We start from the raw sequence: 20,284 nt of genomic DNA on the forward strand, positions 1-20,284 counted from the left end.
TGTGAACACCAGGCTCCCTCTGTCCAGGCCCCACTGGGCCTCATGGCTCGGAAATGCTGCTTCATCTCCATCTTCGTATACTCTGAAGCCCCTTGGGGCCTCGGTGGTCTCTGGCCAGGCTGCAGAGCCTGGGGCCATGTGGTCATGAGTACCCTGGGTGCACGGTGGGGCCTCACTGGGGAAGTGCTTGTTTCAGGGGCTTCTGACTGCAGCTGTCACGGGACTTCTTCCCGGGGTTGTTCCTGTGACTCTGCCCTTGTCATTCAACTTTAAAAACCCTCTCGGTGTATGGAGGCCAGTTCAGCCCCCAGCCACCGCCCTGTTTTCTTGAGACGGTACACTAACCACTGCTACCACCACCCTGGTTCCCCAGCACAGGGACTGTCATGGTCTCTCCTTGCTCCCTTTCCAGGTGTCTCTGTAGCCTTCAGGACTGTTGCTGCCGCAGCCATCCTGGGCTAAGAGCTTTTGCTGACCTCGGGTTCCACTGAGCAAGAGTCCCCCAGGCCCAGCTGGCTCAGTGCAGCAGGCGGGTGGGGCGGTGCTGCCAAGAGAGGGCAGCCTGGGGCTGGGGGCATGGACAGAAACTGAGGGAAAGGTAGCCTGTGGGAGCTGTGCTTTTAAAAAGGTGGTGTGGGGTGGTGGGGGCAGTAGGTCTCTTCTGTAGGGAATGGGTTTTGATTAAGTCAGTAGCAGGATTAAGTCATTAGGTCGTCAGAAAATCTCGGATAAAGTTCAAGGGGTTTGTGAACTTGGGGAACAAAAACAAAGAAATAGCACCCAGCCCCCGTCGGCATGGTTGAAATCTAGGCTTGGTGCTCTGGGCTGCTGTTCCATAGGCCTTCCAGGCCCTGGATCTGCAGAGTGTGAGCCCCGCTGATTGAAGCATGTTCGTGCACAGACACCATGAATGGGGATGGAGGCTGCAGGAACAGCAGTTGCATGCTGGGGTCCTCAGTCTCATGTTGCCAGTGCGTCAGAGAGCCATCTCTCACTCCGTCCCTGCCACCGTCCAGTACTGCCTGCTCCAAGGGGTGACACTGATGAGGGCAGGCGTGATGGTTCGTGCCTTGCTATGCTAGTTGCCCTGCAGCTGTCCCTGATCAGACTGGCCTTACTCAACCTTTGTTCTAACTACGGCAGTTGTCCTAGCCAGGCCGTCAGTTAGATGGAGCTGCTGCAGGAGGAGGAGCCATCCAGCATTGAGGTACCCCTGGAACACGGGCTGCCTGCTCGGAAATGCGCATCTTTGTCTTTCTCCCGCCTGCACCTTGGAACCATGGCTTTAAAGATTCCGTCTGTGATCTCCGGGAGAACCCAGTCGAGCATCAACACTAACCATTTTGTTTTGAAAATGCTGACAATTGCTCTGGGAAGCTGGAGGTGCCATCGAGGGGACCGCTGGGTTTATGAAATGACAGCTGTTGGGGAGTGGGAGACACCTCTTCATCCTGTGACACAGCTGGCGGGAGGCCCAGGCTGCATACTTGCAGATGGGCACGAGGCCCCACCGGTGGGACAGGTCCAGGCCTGATGGTCACCTGCCCTGCCTCCCGCCCAGAACACAGTAGCACGTGGCCAGTCTGCACTCAGGCCGGCCTGCAGGGAGCCATTGTGTTCATGTCACCCTTTGCAGGAGCGACCCCAGTGATGAAGAGGCAGGACATCACTCCCTGTTATATTGACAGCAAGTTTTTCAAACACAAAGCTCATGTTAAGAAGCCTGCAGTGCACACAAGAAGTGTGGAGAGGAGTGGGGACAGAGGACACGGGTGGTGATGGGAGGGGCATGTGGGCTTGTCAGAACACTCTTAATTGTGTTTGAAAATGTCAGTAACAAGGAAGGGTTGTTTTGTTTTTAACAAAAATCCTGCTGTGGCCAATATAAGCAGCAAGCACTGTGGTCCTCACCTGTCCTACATCGGCCATGGTGGCCCCTCGCAGGCAGTGCTCGACTCAGGCCTAAGCTTTGGGCACGCGATTTCTCCGGCAGCAGCTACCAGCAGGGATGGCAAGCCCGGACTCGGCTCAGACGCAATGGAGGTGGCAGCGCTGGGGCACGGGCTGTGGACTCACTCACCTGGACGCTCTGTTTCTGTACAGGTCGCACGGGGCAGGCGGTTGCAGTTCGAGCCAAGGCCTTTGGATTCAGCGTCATATTTTATGACCCCTACTTGCAGGATGGGATCGAGCGGTCCCTGGGCGTGCAGAGGGTCTACACCCTGCAGGATTTGCTGTATCAGAGCGACTGCGTCTCCTTGCACTGCAATCTCAACGAACATAACCACCACCTCATCAATGACTTTACCATAAAGCAGGTAATTTGCGAATAGATGCCATGGAAACTTCTGTCGAAAGGTGGTAGCACTTGCTTGTGGGCACAAGAGGGACATGGAGGGCAAGGGAGATGGTTTCTGGATACACTTGAGCAGGGAAGAGACCCTGCAACACAGCAGAGACAAGTCAGGTGAAGCCTCTTCCTCGGCTGAACCAGGCTAAGCAGAGACGGACAGGCGCTAGCCAGGACCCAGCTTCACAGGCTTTCCAGAGCCTTCCAAGAGGCCCGCAGCTCGGCACAGTCCAGCCTTTCCACCGTGTTGCTTCCTCTCAGGATCAGCAGAAATGGCCCTGGCTTCCAGCCATCACCAGAACTTCCCACTCCCTTCCCGCAAACTGCAGCACACACATTAAACCACTTAGACCAATAAAACTCCTAGCTTGCAGCTTTCTTCTTTAAACCTTGGTACAAGAGTCTTCCACACACCATGCCAGTGTGCCTGTAACCGGCTTTTCTTTCCTTCCACAGATGAGGCAGGGAGCATTCCTTGTGAACGCAGCCCGTGGTGGCCTGGTGGACGAGAAAGCCTTAGCACAAGCCCTCAAGGAGGGCAGGATACGAGGGGCAGCCCTCGACGTGCATGAGTCGGAGCCCTTTAGGTGCGTGTTGCCCTAGCTGCCTACCAGGAGCCCACAGGGCCCAACTCCACACCTGACCCTCACACTTTGAACTTGAGGCCCTTTTCCCAAACAGGTCCCTGGGCAGGAAACTCCAGAGATGACGTTTACAGCCTCTGTTTTTCTAAGGATTGTGCTGTATTCTAATTGTAAACGGACTGGAAGTTTCCCAAAGGTCATCCGGGGAAGGAGAGGCAGAAAATTGGTGGTGGTGACGGTGGTTCTGGCCTTTAGACAGACAGGCATCATGTCTGCCCTGGATTAGGGCAGGACAGGCGTTCAATAGAATTGGACTTTTTCATCTACCAATTACAGTTCTTACAGAATTTTGATAATTACGTTCAACCCAGCCTTCATAAAATACCATCACAGATGTTCCTGTATCCACGCTATCTATGCAGCTACTTTCCTACACGGCCAAGAACTCCGTCGTGCTGAGGAGGGCAGGGGGAGTATGCAGCGTTTCCCGCTTACTCTTTTTTCTACATTTTTCTAGCTTTGCTCAGGGTCCGTTGAAAGATGCACCGAATCTCATCTGCACTCCTCACACTGCCTGGTACAGCGAGCAGGCATCACTGGAGATGAGGGAGGCAGCTGCCACGGAGATCCGCCGAGCCATCACAGGTGAGCGCCTCCGTGCCTCTGGCCTGCCAAGGGCAGCCTCAGCTCCACAGTCCAGCCGGCTCCCATCCTGCTGGCTACAGGTGGCTCACCACAGGTAGAATTCACTTTTAACACCAAATTTATGACTTGGGCCCTGTTTATTTATGTAAGCCCTGAACTAAACTTCAGAGAGGGAACCATTCCCTTTAGGCCCAGACATAAACTCGGGTTCGGGTGGGGCAGACAGAGGCTGAAGGTCAGTGTTGAAGAGCTCAAGCACTTGGGTCTTTGGATGTTTTACGCTTTTACAAATGCTTATTTCCCCACATAAGCAGCTACAGGTGTCATGTTAAACTTCTTGTGATTTGTAAAAATAATATGATATTTTAATCATCTTACCCTAGGTCGCATCCCAGAAAGCTTAAGAAACTGTGTGAACAAGGAATTCTTTGTCACATCAGCGCCTTGGTCAGTAATAGACCAGCAAGCAATTCATCCTGAGCTCAATGGTGCCACATACAGGTGAGAAGAGGAACTGACTGTATCCCAGCCTGTGAGCACCGCACCCCGGGGCCAGGGAGAGAAGCCCAAACTTGGTGGGAAGCTTACCTCCCGCAGATGCTACAGCAGGGCCACAACAATTGGCCTTCTCAGCAGGAACTGTGTGCACTGCCCCCTCAGGTCTTCCAATGCCTAATTTCGTGGAACAGAAGCTCCTATTTTAAAAGGGACTGGGTTCGGTCACATGTGATTGACCACAGGTGCTAGGAACTGCCTTTCATTCTAAAGCCATCTTAGAACCAAAAGGCTTCTCCGCCATGCATGGTAGCGCACACCTGTAATCTCAGCTGCTAGGGAGGCTGAGGCGGGAGAGTTGCTTGAACCTGGGAGGTGGAGATTGCAGTGAGCCGAGATCACCCACTGCCCTCCAGCCTGGGCCACAGAGTGAGATAACCCCGCCTCCCGCTCCCCCAACCACCAAAAAAAAAAAAAAAGGCTTCTCAAAGAGAAGGGCTTATATAGATAAGATGTTCAAGTGCACAGGTCTGTGAGCAAGTTCATTTTCTAATTTGAATCTTATGTCCACGGAAGGCATTCTGGCCAATGAAGGTACAGTCAACTCGGGATAATGACCTTGTCCACATGCTAAGAATGATGCCTGTAGTTTGGGTCAGCCAAGAAATGAGCTGTATTCGGGAATGCAGAGTGGGGTAAAGACAGGAGCCCTCACTGGGAGGTGGTTTCTTTTGTGGTATTTCCCATCCACGAATCGGTTTTCTCCCACCCCTACCACCCCGCCCCACATTATTGCTGGATTCCCAGGAAATCAGTAGCTCCTTCATGCATAAAGTTGCAGCCTTGAATCTTAAGAAAAACTTTTACATACTCTAAACCAGGGTTTCTAGCTCTTGGCAATACATTTGGGGCCGATCATTCTCTTCATTCGCCTGGCCTGTGCATTCTAGGACATTTAGCAACATCCCTGGCCTCTACCCACCGGATGTCAGTAGCACCTCCCACTCCCACTTATGATGATTGAAAATGTTTCCAGACATTGCCACACGCCCCCTGCTGTAGCCATAGTGATGACCAGAGTGCGTTTAGTTTGTGTAATGAAGGCTCCGACACTGAAGCAGCTACGCGGTGCTTGCAGGTCACGTGGCTGTCTTCACATTTCCTCCAGTCCCATCCTTTTGGCCCTCACAAGTATTTTCAAGCCCATCACAGCATCAGACCCCCCTGTTGGGTGAAGTTGGGGGCCCAACTCTTCATGTCGCCGTTGTATTTATCCTTCACGTAAGCCGGGGTTCTTAGGCCCCCTAGAACAGTGTATGTGCACTGAGGAAGGGACTGGAGGGACCCTCATGACCAGAGTCCTTCTGAAGGTCTTGGGGATTTCTGACTGGTGGTGACAGGATGGCAGGCCAGGAGCTGCAGGTGCGGTGGCTTCCACAGTGAGACGCCTCCTCTACCTGGATGATAAAGGGTTTGGGAACTATGCCCTGCCTCCTAAGTCTGTGTGAATACACTGAGTCCCACTTTGCCCGAGGAGCCTGTGTTCTGTGGGTGGTGAATGCAGTATGTCCTCACACAGCACCTCGTGCTTGCAATATAAAACCAGCCCAAGCCTGGGCGTTCTGAGGAAGGCGGTCCCCTAGCCAACAGCCAGCAAGCATACCACTTCCCATCTCAGGCCATGGGAGTATATAACCAACCAGCCTAGAAAGTTGAGTGAGTTCTGGCTGCCATAATTGAGTAGCATTGACTGGGTGGCTTGTAAAGAAATGTCTTGCAGTTCTGGAGGCTGGAAGTCTGAGATGAGGCTGCCATCATGGTCAGGTTCTGGTGAGGGCCAGGCAGCCGACCATCAGCTTCTTCCCGCATCCTCATATGGCAGAGAGAGGGCCAGAGCACTAACCAGACTCCCTTCTGTAAGGCCACTCATCCCATTCATGACCCAGTCGTTTCCTGACCCAGTCACTTCCCAGGGGCTTTACCTCAAGGTCATCACCTTGGAGGTGTGGGATTTGAACTGGAATTAGGGGGATGGAGGGAGACAAACATTCAGTCCCTAAGAGTCCATTGTGCTCTGTTGGGAAATCATGTTATCACTCAGAAGTAACTGGTGAACACTTGGAAGTCCATTTTGTACAAAGTGTGTTTTAAACAGTAGAGTATATCCACATTCATAATTAGTATGGGCTAGTATCTTGTTATCTAAAAGCTACAAAATTAGTGGCCCCGTGTTTTCATTGGACTAGTTTTTATAAATTAAGTTGCCAGTGTTTGAGACTTCTCCTTCCTCTGGGGATAGGGAGGATAAACTATCCCATAAAAATTGCTAGCCAGGGCCGGGCGCGGTGGCTCACGCCTGTAATCCCAGCACTTTGGGAGGCTGAGGCAGGCGGATCACGAGGTCAGGAGATGACCATCCTGGCCAACATGGTAAAACCCCATCTCTAACAAAAATACAAAAATTAGCCGGGTGTGGTAGCGTGCACCTGTAGTCCCAGCTACTCGGGAGGCTGAGGCAGGAGAATCACTTTAACCCAGGAGGCAGAGGTTGCAGTGAGCTGAGATTGCTCACGCCACTGCACTCCAGCCTGGCAACAGGGCGAGACTCTGTCTCCAAAAGAAAAAAAAAAAAAAAAATTGTTAGCCAGGCGTGGTGTCTCTAGCCTGTACTCCCAGGACTCGGAGGCCTATGGGGGGGAAATCACTTGAGCTCAAGAGTTTGAGACCAGCCTGGACAGCCTGGCAAAACTCCCTGTCACAATGCTGGAAGTAGGAAAAGAGCCAAGAGCTTGGCAACTCTGCCCTCAACTTACTAGGCCCTATTTCTATGTGTTCCTTAGATATCCGCCAGGCATCGTGGGCGTGGCTCCAGGAGGACTTCCTGCAGCCATGGAAGGGATCATCCCTGGAGGCATCCCAGTGACTCACAACCTCCCGACAGTGGCACATCCTTCCCAAGCGCCCTCTCCCAACCAGCCCACAAAACATGGGGACAATCGAGAGCACCCCAACGAGCAATAGCAGAGAATGCCGAAAGGTAATCATTCAGATACACTTGGGACCAAGAGACAGTGAAAAATAGATGAACTGAGAGAAAAAGAATCTGATGGTCTTTGTAACTGATTCTGGACATATGCATCATTGATGTTGCAGTGTTAAAACTACAAGAGCTAGAAAACTGCAGATGTCGTCTGCTTACGGAAGCGCTGAAAGACTAGGATGTGATTTATTAACGACCAACTTCTGTTATTGTGTGTTAAGTTTTTCATCTGTGCATCAAATCACAAAGAATAAATAGAGCTTTTTTCTTTCTCAGTCCCTTGGGCACAGCAGGTCCTGAACACCCTGCTCTACAATGTTGCATCAAGAGTTCAAACAACAAAATAAAAAATATTAAGAGGAAATCCCCATCCTGTGACTTGAGTCCCTTAAGTCCTTGTCTAGGCAGGGGGCTGGTGACCCCCTCTTGCTCTGGCTAACAGGAATGCAGCAGTTAACTCGCACAAAATGGGGAAAAACTGTTTGCCTGTAATAGAGCACCTGCCACGCATAGGATTGAGTGACACGTACCACGGCTCCTGTACAGAGAGCGTCTCTCACATCTGAACTGCATACTGAGTGGGCAGGTTGGTTTGTAACTTGCAGTAAAACCTCTGATGATGCAAAAAAGAACAAAAAGTATTAAGGTTCACAAGCTGTTTGTAGCTCAACTATATTTCTCAGTTTCAAGATCCTCTGCTATTTTATTGAGTGGAAAGTCTTGAGCTAGAAGGGTTGCAAGAGGAAGTGAATGTTGGCATTTCCCTTTGTCTGCAGGAAGACACTTTTTCTGTAACAGGGGGTGTGGTGTGTTTTTTGGAACGTTGTCAGCATGTCGTAACTGAACAACAGAGCCAGACTTTTTTGAGCAGTTGAATAAAGTCTGATCCTTTTCTTCACGTGATATTTTATACAAGAACACTTCAGATGTATTAGATGTGACTGATTTTAACAAATCCTATTAGATTTGTATCAGCTAGTTCCATGTTCTGCTCATAGTCTTCTGTGAATCATTGCCTTTTTGTTTAAAAAGATGGCCTATTTTGAGCCTTTGTATAGGTACATTCCTGTTTTGTGACAAAAGAAAACTTTAAAATTGTCCCAAACAGAAAAATAATGGCTATCAGAAGTATGTTTTGTTTTAGTGTGAGTTACCGTTACTGTATTTGTTTATTGTAAAGGTGGACATTTAGCGTTCAGTGCAGTTTTCAATAAAAAGTAATTAAAATTTGTTAAGTTCTGAAATTCAAGTACATCTCACTAATGTAAAAGTTCTCTACTTGAGATGTTTAAGGCAACTGCATTGTCAATTAGCCAGTTTCCAACTCTTGTTACTACAGGGTTCTGCCTATTCCATAACCAGACTCAAGAACGCTGACAATTACCTCGTGTGATACAAAGTTTAATTGAAAAATCAGAACCTCACACAAGTCCATCCTTATCAAGTCATGCCATCCTTAAGATGTAATGTGGGTTAGAGCTACGTCTTACATTCAAAAAAAAAAAAAGTTGTTCAACTTAAGAGTTCTGATTTTAATTTACCCCGAAGCAAAATGGCCTGGACCTGGTTCAAGGCAGGGAAGTGAACCTTGAAACTGTTTTGCCAATAACCTAACAAAATATTTACAAAGAAGTGTTGCAAAATAGTCCCATGAGTTAAGAACTTGAAGTTGATTTAATGGATCTTCTTTTTAAATAGAATTAAACCTTTATACTAAGTGTCTGCTAAGCGTCAATTAAGTCCAACAATTCCAGGTATCAAACTCCCTCTGAGCTCTTCCTTATACTTCCCTTCCCATTAAAACAAAACAAAAAACTCATGGTGTCTTAAACCTTTGGCTTGCCTGGCCTTGTCTGCTCACTCATTTTAAGGTGGTGGCCCCATCCCAACTCTACCATAAAAGTGTCCATTAAACACACGCTCACATGGAGAGAGACGGCACTCATAGTTACTGACCTAGCACCCCAGGAAACAAAAGGTAGTTGAACATCTTCGTAACCACTCTCAAAGAGACTATGAAATACGCGTGGAAAGGAGGCCAAGTGCACAGAGTATCTTACCTTCACATACGTGAAGAAGTCTGGGACACGAGGAACCTAAGAGTCAAAAACATAAGGCAGGGCTGAGTCCATGGCCCACCTGGGTTTTGTTTAATTAGATCTTGGTTGCCCAAACCAAAATTTATATACATGTGTATGAATTTGACTCCAAGGAAGAACAGGTCAAAACAAAATGCCATGCTCAAAGAACCATCAAGTCCACAGAGCGAAGGTATGACTTACTATCCAGAGTCAATCATTTATCAGAGTCTGTCACCTAGCCATGTATAATCTTTGAAAAAGGACTATATTCTATCTTGGGACAATAATTATGGCTGTTTAATAGTTCAAGAGCATAATACAGCATTGATTTACCAAAAATTTTGGCCTTTAACAGCCAGTCTATGAAAACCATTTAGAGCCCCATTCCTGTCTGTAGTCTAGGAAATGGAACCATCTTTAATTCTTTCCCACAGGGAAGAATGCTGCACCTATCACACTATGTGGTCAGGGTCACTGATAATAAATAAATAAATAGAGCGCGCAGAGGAAACAACACTCACCAGACCACAACACACAGTAGAAGCTAAGTACGGAGCATATACTCTCTGGACAATGCGGGCTGCAATGCAGGCTGCAATGGCTACATGCTTTTCCCTCTAACAATTCTCTTTGGCTTCTTCAATTGGGAGGGCAGATTTTGCTTAACAGGCAACTAGAACAGCATCTCTGTCCACTAAAAAATTATCCCTATACATAGAGAAAAGTTACTACAGATGCTAAGTAGTCAGAATGCTAACATTTTCTACAAACTCGATTAACTAATTATTGGCCAAAATGAAAGCAAACAATATAGCCCATTTTTAAGAACACATTCACCACTTGAAACAGCAGCATTTACATTATATCAAAGATTCGTTTCTACGGAATCATACTACAAAAATCATTTTTTCCTGCAAGATTTAGCATGCAGCAAAATGATCTTTTCATCCTGGGAACACCTTTTACTGAGTTTTAGGGGCGGAACTAAAGACATGACAGTTTTGTGAGTATTTTTCTACTTTTAGTATCATTCTGGCAGCAAATTTGAGGTTGTACACATTTCATTATCAACTAAAAAACAAGCAAATACTTTAAGGTTTTCACAGCCTTTTCATTACAGGGAAGGGGAAAAAAAATACATGTGTGTGTGTGTGTATGTGTGTGTGTGTTTGTCTTCTTTCCAAATTCCTGGCCACATCAATAGTCTAGAAAGTGCTTATCAGGACACCAAATATTTCTGTGTTCCTGAGATAAGTCTGAAATTTTTACCGAGTATTGAATGTATACCTGAAGTGGTCAAATAATACTTCTTATAAAAAAGTTTTTCTACCTAAGATTATAATTTTAACTTTAAATAAGAATGGCCACAATTAACCAACATGCAAAAATTCTCAGACTAAACACTGAGAAATTCTTCATAGAATGCATTTACCACCTTATTGCATTTTTAAAATCTTTATTCTGTAGTGAATGGGTGTTCCCAATCTGCCTAAGCCAAGGCAATGCCCTTCTAACAAGATTTGCTTAGAGCAGAGGTGATGAGAGGAAGAATCCGAAGGCCTATGGCATGGCAATTTGGGAGTAGTACATTGTGGATGGAGTCCAAGTGAGCAAACTGCACACGATCCATTTAGTGACAAGTGGGCTTGCTCCCTTTTCGTCCAGGAAAAAAACTACTCACAGACCACTGCCCAGAATCTGGCATAAGAACCTCATTTTAAGGTATCCTTCCCAACAAATAAATATCTAAATATCGAAAGGGGGCATATCAGAAAACTTAAGACACAATAACCAAAACCAAAACCCTCTTCAAAACAAGTAAGCAATGTCTATATTTAGTTCACTCTAAAACATTCTTAGCTTTTCTTGCAGTTTGTTCCTAAAAGATTTGATTGGATTGGGCACAACAGGAACAAAATTATTAATAAAATGTTATTTTTGTGTTTTGGTGTGGATAATCTGTACAAAACGTTTCCAGATCTCTGAGACTTACACAGATCTTTTAAGGTTAAAGTAGAATGTCAGGTTCTACTGAAATAATATCTTAAAGGAACAAAGAGCCATTTGCCATGTGCTTTTTCTAAGTGCCCATGCTGAAAAAATTTTCTCAATAATATGAAGATGCTGGTACAACTTTTCCTATTACACAATTTCTTACACAACCACATGCGTTACATTTATAGACAGATTTACAATTTGAAAGGAAAAAAAGTTCTGTCTTAATAAAATTAGGGTTTTTTTTTTACAAACTGTAGTCCAACTAAAGTTCTCTGTCCCATCACGCAGCAGAGGCATTATCTCCATTAGGTGTGTGTGGTCCAGGAAAGCACTTCCCCGAGCAGATCCTGCCAGATTTGGTTCATTCCATGATGTCGACTCTGCTTGGAGCACCACACTAACTTTAGGGTCATTACAGATCTGATGCCTTGGTCTTCTGCTGTTCGATTTTTTTTTTTTCATTCATCTTCATCATCCTCATCTTCCTCTCCATCGGACAGGGATGTACACGGCCGGATCTGTCGGTAGCGGTCAAGCCATTTTTCTACCATCTGAGTGACCAGGGGGTGATTTCGCCGCCGAGAGCTCTTCTGCATGGCAACCAGAACTCCCCCCTCTGTCACACAGCAGTCCAGCCACTCCCTGAGCAGTTTTTCTTGCTGTTCCTCATTACCTAGCTTTTGGAGGAATATGAAGACAAAGGGAAAAATCATACAGCAGATCAGAGACTTGGTAGGAATGTGACATGGAAACTGACAGCTGGTATGCTAACTCATGAAAAGGCCAAAGCAATCAACTTTTCACATGGTTTTGATCTCTTGGAAGTTTTGTGTTTAAAGTCCAGTTTGCTCTGGTTAAATTTAAAAAGACATCAATGGCAAATTTTTCAGAAAAAATCTAAAGAGAAAAGCACACTAGAAGGTAATCTGTTAGATAAAATAACAAAAAACAAATGTCCTAATAAACTGATCCTGGCAAGCCACAGCTTCAAACACATGACAAGGTAAGTTTACTTAATTATGTACAAGCTGAAATTATACAAGTTACGGTCTATGAATTTTTCTTCATGTTGTGATTATAAACGTTTTATGATAATTACTAGTATATTGAATAAAAGACCAATACTTTTCTAAGAATACTGGCTTTCTGCAAGAGCGCTGTTTTTGTACGTTCTCACCACCTCCCCTGTCTGGTCTATACTACCCTTTCACTCCCCTTCATCTACAATACCTGGTATTCCAGCTCCTGCCACTGCACCAGAGCCCCAAATGTTCCTCTTCTGGGTAAACTAGCCATTGGCTTACCACACTATCCAGAGTAAAACCCACAGCTTTAAAAAGCCTTCAGTGAACTCCACCCCATCCCTATCTTCTCTGACCTCCCTCCCTCCCTCCACTGCCGCCTACCCTCTTTCCCTGTTGCTTACTCCTCTTAAACCACACTGGCCTTGCAATTCTTGGAACTCTGCTTTCAGATGAAAACTTGCTTCTCATTCCCTAAATGCCGTATTTAAATCACAAACCTCATCTTTACTTTTTAAAACCCATCACCACCTTAAGTTCCTTGATGTGTCCCCCATATAGCAGTTTTGAAAAGGTAAGTTTCAAAGTATAACTGGTATCTTCAGCAATTACTACAATCACATTCAGAAATTAAGTGACCGTGCAGATAAAACCACACCTGAAAGGCACCTCACGCTGCTTCTGGTACATGGTCACTACTGGAAATAGTTCCTGGGAGAAAGACACTGCTTACCTCCTGAGCAGAAAGGAAGTGCACGTGGAGTAGCTTCCTTTCACTGTCAACCAGAGGCAAAAATGTGATGGTGACATCATCATCAGTATTCAGATTAGCACCAGCACCTCGGTTGCCATAGCCATCATTTTCCATGGCAACCAAAGCAGAGAAGTGGCCCCTTGTATACCCCAGAGCAATCGGACTTTTCCAACAAAAACTCTGTTCCCACAACAAAGGCAGATAAACACCTGGAAAGGGAGGGAAGAAAATCCCAACAGTTACAGGAAGAAAGAGCCACTCCCTCACTGCCCTTGTTCACATTCCCCTGTCCACTGCTCCTTTCTGACATCTGAGCCATTCTGTTCAAAGAAACTTGTAAAATGCTCCTGAATAATGGCTTACCTTGAAACCGAGTATATCCTAAAGTTTCTCCCCGGAAACTCTTGTAGTATTTTACTCCATAAACTATAATTGGTCGTCTAAGAATATGTGCCAGTACAAATATGTGCGTCTGCTCCAAGCTTGCTCCAGGCTGTACAAAACAAAACAAAAACTTAGAACATTTTATTACCACTCCTGGAAAACTGATGTGTAAAAAACAATACTACCTCCCCTTCAGTATACTATCGCAGTTGGTTTTTAAGAAAGAAAAAATTGTCAAAGCAGCATTTGATTCCTCAAATAATAAATCCAATAAAACTGTAAAAGAAATCTACAAAGGCTACATGCAAATATCATTTACCACTCAAACTCACAAATTATATAGACGTGCATACATATTTTGAAATATCCCTTGCTACCCAACCTCACCACTAACTCCAACCTCAGGAACCAGAAATTCAGATAGCTAAGGATGCTTTATTATCACATTCTGGTTAAGTTACTGTGAAAGCACTACCTACAACAAAGTCCTCCTGAAATAAAAAAGTGAGCCTGTTTCATGCAAATGTAAATGGCAGGATCACCTAACTCGTGACTACTAATATTAAATGGGTCCATCATCGAGCTACAATGCATGGTGTGAGATACATGTCTCATGTAAATCAACCACTATGAATCCTGCCCAAATTACCCAAAGATGGGGTACCTCCTTCTCTAAGTTCAAATGAACCATGGTGCTTTATGGGGAAAAAAAAGGAGCAGTTGTATATATATTTGTACTTTACAGTCTGGTATACTGAAGTGCTTCATAAAGCATGAAACCAAGAGTCTAAGGGACAACCCTACACAGTTCCGTGTTACAAGAAGGCTTCATTAATAAAAAGGGGTTAGCAAACTTGGAAAAATTCATTCCCACATTAATCAGAAATCATTCCTATTGATGGTAATTAGTTCAGAGTAAGCTAAACTACCCTTTCCCTTTGCCTACATGACACAGGTTATTGCCTCACCACAGGGAGCATTATAAAGATCGACAACTGGATCCTCAGGGCCTAAGAGATCAGCAACAGCAATGCAAGTACCTATACCAGTTCAGTAATCTTGAGTTAAGTGTCCCCAGAGACAGAACAGAGCTCACCTGGATAGGTACCATAGGCATCAAGCCTATGCTACAGGAATGGAGAGCCATCCCAAGACTATCTAGTGTATGTAACCGTCACAGCACAGCTTTCACTTTTTGATGTTTTTTAATCATTCAGTATAACAACACATATTACTCTCTCCCCTGTTCTGCATGAGGACTTGCTATGGTCATCTATACTTACTATGCTATTTATTTGATATATAGCAGTCATCACTAGAACCCAAGTCGACTGATATCAAGTCAAGCATTCTTTTCTTTGACCACATTGCCCCCAAAAGGGTTTGCTCAAATAAATCAATTTAGACTACACGCTCACTTTTCTCATAGAAGCAACGAGACTTGAAGCATCCTCACCTGACTAGCAAGAGAGAGTATAAATGCCCAGTCTTCTTGCCACTGTTCTTCTCTCAAGGAAAAATGTAAACCAAAGCTCTGAGAATACCATGATTCCCAATCTTTCCAGCGTGTGTAAAACCTGAAAAAGCAGGATAGTAAAAAAAATAAATAAGCCTTCTATAAATAAAACATTTACAGTTCTGATTTTTCTTTAACGCAGTCTTTAAGCAGTTTGTGAAACAATAATTTTATTTTGCCTGGTTGGTAATGTATTTTCAAATGAAAATGCCTCCCTCTTCCACTAGCAGATACCTTGTAGCATCCTTTAACATCTTTAGCCAGAATTTGATTTACGAACAACCAAATTTTCAAACTTCAAACGCTAATTATGAGACTGGTTATTTTCGACTGTCTACAATTAGTTTACAAAAAAAAAAAAGTCATCTGAAATGTTGGACACAAAGACACTACATTTCTCTATCAATGTATAGTACACCACCTACTTGATCACTTGTATAAACAACAGATGGGAAATATTCCGTGTGTTCATAGTATCAAGATCATCTCCCTGAGATTTCTTTCCATAAATAATTTCTCTCTGATGATCACCTAATAATTCAAAAGCAACCAAAAAGAAACCCACTGCAATGACAGAAAACATTCCTTCTTTATGCTTAACACTGAATTACTGAAAACAACATCGATTCTTTGTCTATCAGATATAAAAATTCTGAAACAATTATGCTCAAAATTATGGCTCACTGTCTTATAAAACAAGCCAACTAAGACCTCTAAAATGAAGACAGACATTTAATCTGTTTATAACATCACATTTATCTTCTATACATCTGAATTCTAGGTAAAAGAAACCAAAGACAAATCTGTTCCTGTTGTTAAAGTTTCAGCATATTAAAGGTAAACATGAACAGGTGTGGTAGCTCACACCTGTAATTCTAGCACTTTGGGAAGCTGAAGGAGGAGGATTGCCTGAGGTCCAGAATTCAAAACAACCTGGCCAACATGGTGAGACCCCGTCTATACTTAAAAAAAAAAAAAAAAAAGTTAAATGGGTTGGTGTCACAAGTAACTTTACAGTAATTTAATGAAGGGCTTCTTAGAAAGTAAATTAATATATTTTCTAAAGAAATTAAAATATAACGTTCCAGAGTAAAAACTCAGTTTAAAACATTTTTCATACTCCAGGTAACGGAGGATGTTTAATTATAATTCCAAATGTTTTAAAATTAAAATATATATATTCTTCTTTTATAATAGCTAAGATACACAGAAGTGTGTCTGAAAATTTTGGCAACAGTGATGAAATACAATGTTTTGAAAAGTTCAAGGAGAAATATCAAACTCGGAAATTGTTACTACTGAAAGTTGCAGGCAGTTAGAAATTTCTTGGTTAATGCCTAAAATCACTTTGTAAGTAAGACAGCTAAGTCAGCCAGAAATTCAATGGTGATTGCACTCAAAACTCTACAAAGACCACTGAAGAAGGGAGTTCAATAAAATATACTTTAAAACTAAACATGTTAAAATATTCATCCTCACCACCCCAAGACCTAAACTCTGAAACTACCAGGGTCTCCATAAGAACAGCCAAGCAAACCAAATCCACCAGCATGTGACCGGATGGCACAGGAATACCAGTTTGGTTTAACATTCAAAACTCAATTCCATGTTCATGGGCTGGAAGGCTCAATATTGTCAAGCTGGCAATACCACCATCACCCCAATTCATCTACAGATTAAATGCAATCCCAATCATAATCCCAGCTGTCTTTTTTACAAAAATTGATAAGCTGGATCCTAAAATTTATATGGAAATCCAAAGGACTCAAAATGGTCAAAACAATGTTGAAAAAGAAATACAAAGTCAGATGACTTACACTCCTGATTTCAAAATGTATTACAATGATATGAACATCCACACAGTCTGGTACTGACATGAGGATAGTCCAATGGAAAAATAGATCAATAGAAAAATTACTATTAAGAGTCCAGAAACAAACCCTTACTTGTATGGTCAAATAATTTCCGACAAAATCGCCAAGGCAATAGAATGTAGAAAGGGTTTTTTCAATTAAAGGTACTGAAACAACTGGGTATCCACATGCAAAGAGGTGAATTTAGGACACCTCACACTTTCAACAAAAATGACCTCAAAATGTAAAACAAAAATGACCTAAACATAAAAGTTAAAACTATAAAATTCTTATATGAAACCACAGGAGTAAATCTTTATGACCTTGGGCTAGACAAAAATCTCTTCGGATACAACAGCAAAAGCATGAGCAATAACAGAAAAACACTGATAAATTGAACTTGATCAAATTAAAGACTCCTGATTTCAAAAGACACTGCTAATGAAGTGAAAAGACAAGCCACAGAATAGAGAAAAATATCTGCAAAGCAGATATCCAATGAGGGACCTGATACAAACAACACCTGCAAATCAATATTAAGACAACCCATTTAAAAATGAGCAAAAGACGTGGAAAGATACTAAACCAAAGAAGATACATGAATGAGCAGTAAGAACATGAAAAGATGCTCAATATCATCACTTAAATAGGGAAATACAAATCAAAACCACAATCCACAATCAGCCCATGTGCCTGCAATCCCAGCTAATTGGGAGGCTGAGGCTAGAAGATCACCTGAGCCCAGGAGTTCAAGACCTAGAACATTTCTCGTTGCCATCAGCAATGTATGAAGATTCCAATTTTCTCAAATTCTCAACAACACTGTTATTATCTGTCTTTTTGGTTATGGCTATTTCTGTGCATGTGAAGCAGTATCTCATTGTGTTTTTCTTTGTTTTCAGACAGGGTCTCATTATGTTGCCCAGGCTGGTCTTGAACTCTTGATTTCAAGCAATCCTCTAGCCTCAGCTTCCCAAAGTGCTGGTATAGGCCTGAGCCATCAGGCCCGGCTGACAATTCTTCGTAATAACAAAAACAGTCACTTTAGGAGGCCGAGGTGGGAGTCTGAGACAAGCCTGGGCAACATAGCAAAACCCTGTCTCTACACAACACACCACAAAAAAAAAAAAAAAAAAAAAAAAAAATTAGCTGGGCATGGTGCTATGTGCCTGTAGTCCCAGTTACTTGGGAGGCTGAGGTGGGAGAATTGCTTGAGCCACGACGTGTAGGTTGCAATGAGCCAAGATCATACCACTGCACTCCAGTCTAGGCAACACAGCAAGACCCTGCCTCCAAAAAGAAAAAAGGAATAATTCTGAAAGACTTATACTGATTTTTTTTTCCCCCAATTTACATTAAATGCCTCCACCTGCCCCTTGGGAAATTGGGTTGGCATGTCAATAAAAAGCAAATACAATATATTCAGACTTGAGAACCTGAGTCAGCTAGAATCAGCAGTATCCAAGAGAACAGCACAGCTAGCTACAAACACAAATAGCCTATCTTGAAGTGATGGGTGGAGGGGTTCAAATAAAAGAAAATTGCTTTCTCAGTTCTTACTATGTATCTTATATAAGAAAACATCTCATTCCAGCTGATTTCAATTAAGTGCAAAGGCCACCTCAGCAAAGAGCATCTTAAAAAGGAGACTACACAAGCTATATGCTGGCTCCTCCCCTCCTGGCCTAGAAAACCCATGCCTACTCACTCTCACTCTACTCTCTACTCTCTACTGGCCACATGACAAGCCCAGTGGACAAACCTGATGCAACTCAACACAAGAACTATGTAAGGGTTATTCCTTAAGGCTAGTATATTTGACCTCTCGAATCCATGGCAACAACACTTACTATCTAACCACTAGATAATTTTCATCCCAACCCACCCCAGTACTGTAAGGATGTCTGTGTGATCACTGTAATCAATGCAGCTTCCTATGCCTGAACTGTAAACCATCGGGAAAAGCTCCCCAGTGGCAGAGACTGGAGGAGGTGATGCCAAACCATGCTGTTCTAGGACACCTGTCCATACGCCAGCCCTAGGTGCTCACTCCTGAAGCATCTTTTAAGAGTCAGGACTATAGACTAAAAGATCTGCTGCAACAACTCTTGCCAGTGGCCGTAAACAAACAGCCTAGTTCCTTCTCACCCTGTACCCACTCCCTATCTAGCCTATCAGATTCTATTCCTCCCCTTGATTATCTTTTTTTTTCTTAGCAGGATCTCACTCTGTCACCTAGGCTGGAGTGCAGTGGCATGATCTTGGCTCAGCACAGCCTCAACCTTCTAGGCTCAAATGACCCTTCCACCTCAGCCTCCTAGGTAGCTGGAGCTACAGGCACACGCTACCACACCTGGCTAAATTTTGTATTTTTTGGTCGAGACAGGGTTTCGCTCGCTATGTTGCCAAGGCTTGTCTTGAACTCCTAGGCTCAAGAGATCTGCCCACAATCTCCCTATCTCTATGCTAGACTTCTGGGACCTCAAATGACTCACAACCATCTGAGAATTCCAGTCCCGATACAAGCATTAGTGACAACTCAGACTCACAAGATCACCCATAGCCAGCTCTGAGGAACAGGTGGGAATAAACCCCAAAGCAATTCTTACTCACCACAAATGTCTTTGTTAAAAAAAAAAAAAAAAAAAAGTCCAGGTGCAGTAGCTCATGCCTGTAATCTCAGCACTTTGGAAGGCTAAGGCAGAAGAAACGCTCGAGTCCAGGAGTTCAAGACCAGCATGGGCAATACAGTGAGAGCCTCATCTCTACAGAAAAAGTTTAAAATTAGCCACATGTGGTGGCACACTCCTACAGTCCCAGCTACTCATAGGAGACTGAGGTGGGAGGATCACCTGAGCCCAAGGAAGCAAAGGTTGCAGTGAGCCAAGATCGTAACCCTGCACTCCAGCCTGGGTGACAGAGCAAGACCCTTTCTCAAAAAACAAAACAACAACAAAAACACTCACCACTAAAAAAAAGACACCACTTCTAAAATCCACAATGTACTTCTGGCCTTTCAACAGATCAGGAAATTACCACCAAAGAAAAGGCCAGGCGCGGTGGCTCACGCCTGTAATCCTAGCACTTTGGGAGGTCGAGGCAGGCGGACTGCCTGCGCTCAGGAGTTCGAGACCAGCCTGGGCAACATGGTGAAACCCCATCTCTACTAAAAATACAAAAAATTAGCTGGGTATGGTGGCGCTGCCTGTAATCCCAGCTACTCAGGAGGCTGAGGCACGAGAATTGCTTGAACCCCAGAGGCAGAGGTTGCAGTGAGCCGAGATCATGCCACTGCACTCCAGCCTGGGCGACACAGTAAGACTCTGTCTTAAAAAAAAAAAAAAAGGAAATTACCACCAAAGATTACTGGCTGGCTGCCTTTTTAGAGGGGACCTGCAAAGTGGTAGATTTACCACAGTTCAAACCTGGCTTACAGGGCAGAGTCACATTAACCAAAACTACAAGGCAGACCTGTGAAACCACAATGCCAAGAACCCACTGTCTTAGAAACCAAACAAGGCTCATCCTCTTGACACAGACAGGCCCATAGCAGTGGTCAAGA

The 20,284-nt window shown here is 44.1% G+C and overlaps 2 protein-coding genes across 3 annotated transcripts in view; one reads left to right on the forward strand and one right to left on the reverse strand.

Annotated features, from left to right (window-relative positions):
* Positions 1 to 7,743, forward strand: part of CTBP2 (C-terminal binding protein 2) — a 39,611-nt gene extending 31,868 nt beyond the window's left edge. Inside the window, exons 6-11 of one of the 2 annotated variants that reach the window (XM_017858642.1) lie at positions 2,104 to 2,318; positions 2,807 to 2,937; positions 3,452 to 3,579; positions 3,963 to 4,080; positions 6,915 to 7,111; positions 7,391 to 7,504. In XM_017858642.1, the coding sequence (XP_017714131.1) occupies positions 2,104 to 2,318; positions 2,807 to 2,937; positions 3,452 to 3,579; positions 3,963 to 4,080; positions 6,915 to 7,095 (773 nt within the window). In that variant the 3' untranslated portion in view covers positions 7,096 to 7,111; positions 7,391 to 7,504. Of the gene's footprint in view, positions 1 to 2,103; positions 2,319 to 2,806; positions 2,938 to 3,451; positions 3,580 to 3,962; positions 4,081 to 6,914 lie in introns of both variants that reach the window. The other variant, XM_017858641.1, reaches the window with a different exon arrangement.
* An 891-nt stretch (positions 7,744 to 8,634) lies between these two features.
* The window catches only part of ZRANB1 (zinc finger RANBP2-type containing 1), a 50,833-nt gene continuing 39,183 nt past the window's right edge, over positions 8,635 to 20,284 (reverse strand). The window contains 4 exon segments of the mRNA XM_017858643.1: positions 8,635 to 11,870; positions 12,949 to 13,178; positions 13,333 to 13,462; positions 14,810 to 14,930. Of these exon segments, the coding sequence (XP_017714132.1) occupies positions 11,652 to 11,870; positions 12,949 to 13,178; positions 13,333 to 13,462; positions 14,810 to 14,930 (700 nt within the window). The 3' untranslated portion in view covers positions 8,635 to 11,651.

The sequence above is a fragment of the Rhinopithecus bieti genome, unplaced genomic scaffold (assembly GCF_001698545.2).
Source record: "Rhinopithecus bieti isolate Rb0 unplaced genomic scaffold, ASM169854v2 scaffold_42745, whole genome shotgun sequence".
In the NCBI taxonomy this organism is placed as follows: Eukaryota; Metazoa; Chordata; class Mammalia; order Primates; family Cercopithecidae; genus Rhinopithecus; species Rhinopithecus bieti.